A 10,090-nucleotide genomic window follows, 5' to 3' on the forward strand; every position below is an offset into this window, starting at 1 on the left:
ATGAATTGGCAAAAAGTAAAAAAGTGTCTTCCGATAAATATCAACAATATTATCCCAACTCCAAAGCATATTATCGAACAGCTTTCTGTAAAGCAGAAACCTGCAAAACAAATATGGAGATTGTCATGAAAAAGTTCCAGTTACTATCACAACATTTGTTCCTATACCCTCTTCTACTTCCTTCTTGTTAATTTTCTGCACTTTCTTCATATTTGATTTATGCTTTTTTGATTTTTTACGGCGTGTGTATCTTAACTTGGCTCCCGCTCCCGCTACCCCTGCCGCACAAGTGCTTGAATCAATAATCGCTTGTAAATTTTAATACGGTAAAGATATATAAAACGTAATATACATTTTAAAAGTAAGAGATTAAAATTATTGTTTAGATTCCACAACTTTAACAAATTAACCTTGCACTTTTTCCAAACAAACAACTTCGGTCGTGACTAATTTTGTATTTGTTGCAAACCGCTTACTGGTTTATTGCAGTTGTTTTTTCACCTGTTTTAATTTGTTGTGTGTGACGTTCGTCCCGAACTACTTCCACGTGTTGCGCTTCACTGCGGGTCACATTGTTATCATCGGCAAACACACTTCTTTCCATTTTTGTTGCTGTAAATATGTTAGGTGTTAATGTAAACAAGGGGTTTTCGGTGTGTGTACACAAAAAATTGCAACCGTTTATTTCTTGCGGAATGTTGACAGTTTCATTTTCAGTTGGATTTTCTTGCCCAAGATTTCGAGTCAGGGTTGAACTCTGTGACTCTCCCACGCCTTCAGTGAAAAATACATACCGTAAACATGTTTTCACAAAAAAAGGTTATTTCACATTACCTTCAAATCTTCCGGTTTTTGTGTTAAAATGATGAAGGGAAGTCATTACATTTTGGTTGTTTGGATGGTGGATTGTTAAGTCTATCGCACTCAAAGCATCAGTAACATGGTGCCGGATTATCTCTTTATTTTGTATGCTCAGAAGTTGCATCAATTGATTTTTTACATCAAACATCTTTGGACTGAGGGTAGGATTTTGATTCCAACAAGCTTTCATGTTTTTTTTTGGCTTTATCGAATGATATTTTGTCCGTAATGCACCAACCTTCCTTTTGTCGTTGAAGGACGTCAAGACATGGTCTGTCCCCTTTGCGTATGGTGCACAAAATGGACTCCAGATTGCCTAGTGGATAAGGCCGTGATCCACCCATGACCACATAGACTACTATTCCGTAAAAGTGACATGTTTTGCTCAATAAACAAGTGTTTGGAATAAAACGAGGAAATAAAGCAAGAACCTTCTCATGACATCAAATTGTTTAGTCTGGTTTACCAGGCTTAATTTTCCTGTTGTCTAGCAGCTAAAGCAATTGACCTGAAACAAGTTCTTTCTGAATGCGCGAACAAAAGGCAGATCCATTACAAAATTACCGTTGAGTGAGAATTAAGTGGGAATTGAATAGCTGTAAATAAAGCGACTGCCCTTTCTAAGCGAGTTTTCCAAACCTTGCTTAGCTTTCCAAAAGAACATGGACAACAGTTTTCCGAGTATTGCAATCAAACAAACCCAAAGGTAGGCAACAATCATGTGTTAGGTTATACTTCGATTCAGTAAGCAGTAGCATTCAATAGCGTGTCTGATTAGAATGAGTTGGAGATACAGTCGCTCTGGAGATAGACCTGGTGATTGGTTGATTGGTTAAAACTGGTCACGCATGATCGACACCAGGAAGTATCGTAAGTAGCGTTTCAGCAGCGATATATACAGCGAAATAATACGAGGAAAACGTGGAATATATATTTAAGTCAACAGTTACTTTGTACAGGAAATGATTGTTCTCATTAACTTGTTAACGTACACGTCAGTGCAAGCTGGTGTGCAAATCCCATTAAGATCAAGGGGATTCGTATTGTCCATTTTCCCAGAAAGTCGCTCATGGTCGTACAACGATGTAACCGTGAATGCCGCTAACAACACTCATGTCCGCTGCACTTCAACACGTGATACATTCTTCATACAGATGTCAGGTAATACACAAAAGTTATTAAACACTACAGTCTAGCTGTGTACATACAATTTATAACAAAACGCTTTAAGGTGACCGTCGCTTTGTCGACTATATACAGTAGGCTACATAATAATATCAGACGTTTCATTATAACAACCATCTGCTTGGATCTTGCTGTAGTATTTTTTGTTGTATTCTTCCAATGCTGTTTTCACAATAATCGATGTCACTTTTGGTTTGTTGTTTAGATGAATCAAGTGTCATTCGGAAAGCCGTTTTTGCGTTAAGATACAACACAACAGCATTATTATAGTCCAAAGTCATTTCGTACACGTAACCAAGTCTATACAGCAACGTTCCGTAACTTCTATGTGTTTCCACTTTGTCCCCAAATTGCTTCCGCATTGCTTTTATTGCTGATATTAATGGAGCCTCTTGAGACTGTTGATCGTCAAGGGCAAAGAAAAGGTCGCAAATTGATATAAGACACTGGACTTCTGAAATGCACTGAATGTCCTTGCTTACCTTCGTCAAATTGGCTATTTTAAGCCGTAGTTTTTCCAGTAAAGGTATAATGTACTTTCGTATAAGACGTTGCTTTGAAAAAGTTGGAAACCAAACTTTGTCCAGAAATAAGTTCTTGCTGCTCTTTGCAAGTCCTTCGGCACAATATCCGATTTCTTTTAATTGGTCGTCTTTAATTAAATCTTTTGTGCTAAACTCTATCGCCAATTCGTAGAATAAAATTGCTTCTACATGTTTCTTATATGTAGCTTCGTTGTGTTCCGCAAAGTTTCGTAATTCGGCTGGTGTAGTGACAAACTGCTCTTCTATACGCTGTATCAGTTTTTCTTTGGCTTCAGTTGCCTTTTCAAATGAGAAACTTTTTATACAATCGGTGTACGTTTGAATCAGTCTTTCCGTTTCTTTTGTATTCTCAAAGAACTCTAAATACGCCAAAAATGACAAAATTTTATGTTTCTTTATATTTCAATAAGATATGTTTACCGATAAATTGTGGTCTCATTGCAAAGTTTTCAACAAACATTTGTTTTCCGGCCAAGTACAACAGTATCATCACAATTCCCAAACACAATAGCAAAAAGCTTTTCTTTATGCAGGAACCTGTGATGCAGCACAAACATGAAAGAGCATAAGATTAGTGAAAATGAGTACTTATCACTGCTGTCGCCACAAATATAAAAACATTCTTACCCGATTGTTTTTTTTCTTCGTTAGTTTTTTCTTCTTCGTTCTTATTGTTTAGTTCATCTTGTTTCAATTTCCGAGGGCCTCTGTAACGTGGCGCTGTTCCGGAAGTTCCTGTAATTAAAAAGCAATTAGAGAGGAAAAAGTTTGTAAAAGTTAAGTATACCAACAACTTCAAAACAGAGGAAGGGATTGTTTGCCTAGGGCTAACTGGTAACCTAGCAGGCACACAGATTTTTTTCTGTTGCAACTTGTTTCGTATTCTTTCGAAATGCTTACTGTTGTATTAGAGTTGCCTTACCGGTTTCTTTTGGCATTGCGTGATCATTGCCCTCTTCGGTAGAAGCTTCCAAGTGCACCGTTTCATTGTGAGGATCATTTCCATCAACTGCAAAAACATTTCTTTCAGTTTTAATTTTAATGACTAGGTATATGTAAACAAAGTCTTTTTCCGGTAAAAGTATGCGTGTACTTTGTAGACCAAAATTGCAACCTTGTGTTCCTCGCGGAATGTTGACAATTTCATTATCCGTTAGATTTACATCGTCAAGGTTGTGAGATAGCATCAAATTTTGCTCCTTTTTTACGCCTTCAGTGAAAAATACTTAAAATTATTGCGCAATATATAGGTTTGAACTTACTTTTACCTTCAAATCTTTCAGATTTTGTGTTAAAATGATGTAGGGGGGTCATTACATTTTGACTGTTTGGGCTGTGGATTGTTAAGTCAATCGTATTCAAAGCATCAGTAACCTGTTGTCGGATTCTTTCTTCATTTTGTTTGCCCAGAAGTTGCATCAATTGATCTTTTATTTGAAGCATGTTTGGCCTGAGGGTAGGATTTTGATTCCAACAATCTTTCATAATTTCCTCTACTTTATCAAATGATATTTGGTCTGCAATTCTCAAACCTTCCGTTTGTCGATGAAGAACTTCAAGACATGGTCGGTCCCCTCGGCGTATGGTGCACAAAATGGACTCCAGATTGCCTAGTGGATAAGGCCCTGATCGAGCCATAATAACATAAACTACTATTCCGTACCCGTATGTGTCGTGTTCTTTTTTGGGGCCCATTGACATTGCTGCCAATCTTTCTGGAGGTGTATAAAACGGTGTAATTTCTTTCTTTTTCAAGAGGGTCGTTGCGGTTGATGTTGTAATTCCACTCAAATCTGCAAGTTCGGCACTTCCAAAGTCGCCAATCTTGCATCGTAATGCAATGGAAAGTAATATATTTTCTGGCTTTATATCCAAGTGAATTAAACGCTTATCTCTAAACGAATTGTGGATAAATGAAATGGCGTTTGCTGTGTCGGTAAGCATACGAATGCGTAAAGGAACTCCTAAAGGAATATCTGGATCTAGTGCGATTTGCTTTAGATTTCCAGCAGCACAATATTCCATGACAATTCCAAGTGCATATGGCCATTTAACAAACCCATAAACACGTACTATATTCTCGTGATTAGCCTGTAGTAGATATCCAAGTTCTTTCTCGTATCTGAAAGGCAATTACCATGCATATACTTTTATTGTGTTTTGCGGATCAAAGCAATATAGGAATTACTTTTTCTTAATGAGCTTTTTGTCCATCAAGCCTCCAGTGACTCAAAGTATTTTGATAGCCAGTGTGTTGTAAACCCCGTGTTGCCCGACGTCAACATCTCCATAACTTCCTGAACCGACTTCACATGATGTTGTATCGCACAAAATGTCTTCAGCATCAAACTCACGTAGCTACAAAAACAGTGTACATATGGTCATGTTTCCAAATTCATTGTGCATTTCGCAAATAATTACCTGTCATCCTTTTGTATGACCCCGACCTTGTTTCAAAACTACGTTTCAAACAAGTTTTTCTCACACACAGTACTTTGTAACGAAGTGCCCATTGATGTGTGAAGGACACGCCTGGACGACGTCAACGAACCTTTTTGAAAGTCGAAGTTTTTTGTCACATTTGGCTATAGCGAAGAAGAACAGGCAACGGACAACGCCATTCTCTATAAAATGAAGCGTTTCATCGCTGCAAAGCTGATATTTGGTTTGAGGTAAAATATGTTGGTCAATAATCCCTATAGCGTTGTTGAGGTCATTGAATGAAATGCTCTTTGCTTTACGCACTTTCGAACATTTAAACAACACTATGCATAATAATTTTTTTGCCGTACATAACAGCTTTAGACTGAACGTTCCATTTCCAAATGATGCCACCAGACCTGAACAAGATTTTTTCTGTTTGCGAATCGCGTTTTTTTGGCGTGACGTCAAGTCTCGCATGATTGTTTTTGAAATAACACTCCACGTTGCGCATTTATTCAACCATGCTGAGGTACAATAAGGGGAGAGCAGAGTTTCGTTGACATAAGGGCAAACAAAACAGCTTGAGAGCTCATATATGTGACAGCTCCTAACACATAGTATTGAAGGGTGAAAACGGTTTGGGATGTTATGTTTTAAAATGGATTTGTAATTAATCCGTGCAAGAGTTTACCAACATTATGCAAAGCAAGAGCAAGGTAGTGTTGTATTTTGCTGTTTTTTGAAAAACTTGTTAAAGTTGCTGTTGCAGTTACACGAGTTTGATGCCGAAGATATTCATTGTGACCTCGAAAAGAGTGAAGTTGGTTCGGGAAGTTATGGAGATGTGGTAGTTGGACAACATGATGTTTTCAATACACTTGCCATTAAAATATTCAAAATATGTGGTGGAATTAAAGACAAAAAGCTCATCAAGAAAAGGTCAATTAGAATTTGTAGATTAATAATCTACTAATAAATACTAATAAATACCAAAAACAAATTCACTTCAGATTCAATAAAGAAATAGGATACTTACAACAGGCCAGTCATGAGAACGTTGTTCGAGTTTACGGTCACGTAAAATGGCAACACGCAATTGGAATTGTTATGGAGTATTGCCCTGCTGGGAATTTAAGGCACTTCCTTCTAGATCCCGATATTCCAAAAGGAATATCCCTCTCAATAAGAATGTTGTCCGACATTGCCACGGCAATCGCATTTATTCACAACTTGTTCGAGGACCAACGTTTGATTCATTTGGACATTAAACCAGAAAATATTTTGCTTTCTCCGGATTTAAGATGCAAAATTAGTGATTTTGGCAGTGCCGAACTTGCAGCACTGAGTGGACTTACAAGTACATTGAATAGGGGAACACCACACGGAAGGCAAGCAGCAATCACCCCCTTTTACACACCACCTGAACGCCTAAGAAATATGTCAATACTACCAAAGAAGGAGCACGACACGTATGGTTATGGAATTGTGACATACGTTGTTTTGGCTCTTGCAGCTCCTTATCCAGCTGGCGATATGGAAACAATTATATATTCGATAACACAAGGTGCAAGGCCGAACATGGCGGTGGTACAAGAGCGAGTCCAACATTTCGATGACCAGCATGACAAAGAGACCGTTGAGAATGCTGTTGAAATTATGAAAAGATGCTGGGATCACAATCCAGACGAACGACCAAACATGATTGATGCCAGAAATCAAATAAAGGAGCTCTTGAGTCAACAACATTTGGCTGTAATTCGACATCAAGTTACCAATGCTTTAAGTTACATTAATGTAAACGATCATTGTCCCGGGACTAACAATCGACTTGTTCCTCTTCATAATTTCTCCACACACACCAGAAGCTTTATGGGTATGTATACCAATCTAAATTACCTAAGTTTCTTTACATTTTATATTTAAGAAGTTTAGCCAGTTGACTTTGAAGCTTCAGTAACTTCATTTTGTAAACTGTTTTGGCAATAAATTGGCTATAAAAGCTTCCTAAACAAATTTCACATTCATTATTGGCGAGAAAATGTTTTTTATTTAAAAGTTGTTTTTTAATTGCAAAAAACATATTTGTTTCTTAATATTGCATTATCACCAAGAAATGAATATGAATGTGAAATTTATTTGTTTTCGAAAACCGCAGGCGGTGCGTATCCCCAACCGGTCAACAATGACATTCGTGTACCCCAAAATCCTTTCCAGGAAGGCGATTTGGTCACAAATCCAGGTTTGTTCTCGTTTTAAATGTAGGTAGTTATAGGTATTATTACACGTACAGTCTTTTAACACAACACTTTTAACACTGGCTTTAAATGTTGCAATTTTCCCAAACTTTTTAGGTACAGAAGGTATATCTTTACGTCGAAGAGTGCAAACACCTTCGCGGGATGCTCAACAAATAAATAATGATGCACGGCCCATCACTGCTCATGCAACAAACTTCGGTATGTATCGCAGTATTTGCCCGTAGATTTGGGTCCAAATAAATTGTCTGCGGTTTTGGTTTCGCAGTTTTAAACATCTCGACGCAATACCTGAGTTTAGTATAATGTCTTTTCATACAAATAACAACTGTTAAAATGGAAACTAAAACCACAAAATGCAGGAACAACATATTGGATCGTTGCTATCGTGGTGATGATAATGATTTCGTTGGCAGCAATTTTTGTGATGTTTTATCCGACATCTATGGCGCCTCTTGAAACCAATGCCAAAAGCAAAATTTTACCAGGTGATGTTTTTAAAATATTTGTTTATCAGAATGTGTTGAAAGTCGTTGTTGATTTCAAAACTTTTTTGACAGATTATACAGTTGTCTTTGGCGGCAACAAACAAGCAACACAGCTTGTCAAAGCACACGGAAACTCTCTGAGAACTTATAGGTTTGACCAGGCTACTTCAGTATACAGACAACTGTTGCGGTTATATATTGTTCCTTCTGGCGCTTCAGCACTTCATATAAAAGAAGTAGCAAAAAAGCATCATGAAGCAAAGTTGTATTTAGAAGCGATTTTATTTTATAAAATGACCGCTGGACTTCTTTTCAATATTCCTGTAGGCCGAAAATCAGCAGAGAACCTAGAATCCTGTGTTATCGCACTTAAAGAAGTTTCCATTGAATTGTTGGGGCATAAAGAAATAAGGCCTTTGGCTGGAAAAGTGGTGATTGTTAAAAATTATGTACAACCGTACATAACTGATGTCATACAAAAATTGGACAAGGTTAAAACTGTGGATAGAACTGTTTTAATGTATTTTATACTAAACAGCCAGCTAGCATTACAACAACTAGATTTACTGCTTACCAAACATAATCATGAGAGAGCATCTTTACAACTTGAAAGTGACGTCAATTTTTCTCATGAAAAGCTAAAAGACATGCCACATGAAGCACAGAAATCTGAACAGTACAGTGAAATGTTAAAAAAGCTTGGAATCCTATGCGAACAAAATGCCCGTCTTAAAGACGCCGAACAATATTACGCGCTAGCGGTGCAAGCAATTCAAAAGGTTGAAAACATTAACCAAGAGCGAAGAAAACAACTTCAACGAACTTACGAAACAAGCTTGCGACGAGTTCAGGAACAACAATCCAACTTTGTTACAGATAAATGATAAACACTGATGCATTATTCAAGTTGACTGGTGTTTGTGATCAAAAACCCTCAACAAAAGCAAAAAAGTTTTTTATTTCAGTTGTTAGTGTAGCAAAACAATGCTTTCTAGTACGTTTGTTTCCTTTGTTAATACCGGATTTACTTTTTAAGGGCATGTGTATGCATTGTGATGACTATTTTTATGAAAATGTAGAGCTTTTCACATATGTTTTGTGTCGTGTTGCGTTTGTCAAGTTAAAAAAATGCAATTGTTTGTAATTATGAATATTATAATGTTCATTACATTGTGTTGTACTTGTACATATTATAATCAAAAACCTGCTTTTATAGTTTTCTTGCTTGTATAATTCTGTGGATTGCGGATTGTACGCCCTGTTTTTTGTTCGGGGACATCTGCGTGTTTATAATTTATGATTGATTCTATAATTTAAAAAAAACTGCCATGGCCAATCCAAGTCCCGGACTATTGTAATTTCGGTTTAATTGATATTGCTTGTTTTTATTCCAGTTTATATTTTGCATCTGCTGGTTTCATTGTGTAGTTTAGCATTTGCTGGTAGTGAATAAAACCGGACCCACATCAGTTTTGTTTTAGTTTAAATCAGAAAACCTTCCGGTTCCAGCGTACTTTTGTCACGCCCTGTCATTTGCTTCTTGCAAAGGACGCTATGGTTTTATGTGGTGCAAAAATTCGGCGTTCTTTTTCTGGTTGTGGAAACTGCGCATTGCCGATCAGTCAGAATACAAAAAACTCACAACTAGAAGCCTAAATTACGAGTAATGCAAAGTATCGTCGTAATCAAAGACTCGATTAGGGCATTCCCCTTCTCTGCGTTTATTTGGAACATACACTTCCATCCATGTTGGCATTGTGGGACAGTAGAATAGATCTTGCAACTGATATGCCATTCGTTCGTGAGTCGCTTTCAGTCCTTTTATCCAGAAGACCTGTATTCTGTCAGGCTCGGATGACTTCCAGTTCGACAACTTGTTTGTCATTTCTCCTGGATCCAATTAGCCCGCTGTAGTGACTCTTTCTTTTCGCCCAGATGTACCTACAAAATTTAGTCGTCTCAGCTACGTTTGGTTCTGTGTCCTCGGAATCTTTGTTTTTTTTCTGAAACTGTTAGACCAGGTTGAAGCCGGAAACGAGTGTTCCCGCACGTTCGTGTTCCAGGAATTGCGATGTGTGTGTGTGCGCTTCTCCCTTATCGTTGCTGTTGCTTTTAAGACCCTCTATCGCATTGTAACTTTAAGTTTTTATATAACAGTAAGAAGGAACATTCTATTTCTATAACTACAGTATATTTGTTGTTTTTTGTGGTTGTGATTCTCATATTTTCGTCGCGAAGTTATGCTTTGTGTCAGTATATTTTCAGTTTGAATTAGAATCCCTTCCAGTTCAGGCGTATTGTTTTCGCGCCCTGCTATTTGCGTCTCGCTTTT

At 37.4% G+C, this 10,090-nt stretch overlaps 1 protein-coding gene across 1 annotated transcript; it reads left to right on the forward strand.

Annotated features, from left to right (window-relative positions):
* The first annotated feature begins 5,546 nt into the window (after window positions 1–5,546).
* On the forward strand, window positions 5,547–9,227 carry LOC145902404 (uncharacterized). Its single transcript, XM_082990353.1, has 7 exons — window positions 5,547–5,731; window positions 5,785–5,954; window positions 6,026–6,888; window positions 7,171–7,254; window positions 7,367–7,471; window positions 7,633–7,758; window positions 7,831–9,227. The coding sequence occupies exons 1-7, from the start codon at window positions 5,714–5,716 to the stop codon at window positions 8,640–8,642; spliced, it is 2,178 nt and encodes a 725-aa protein (XP_082846479.1). The 5' UTR covers window positions 5,547–5,713; the 3' UTR covers window positions 8,643–9,227.
* The last annotated feature ends 863 nt before the right edge of the window (window positions 9,228–10,090 follow it).

Source organism: Ascidia mentula, chromosome 5, assembly GCF_947561715.1.
Source record: "Ascidia mentula chromosome 5, kaAscMent1.1, whole genome shotgun sequence".
NCBI lineage: Eukaryota > Metazoa > Chordata > Ascidiacea > Phlebobranchia > Ascidiidae > Ascidia > Ascidia mentula.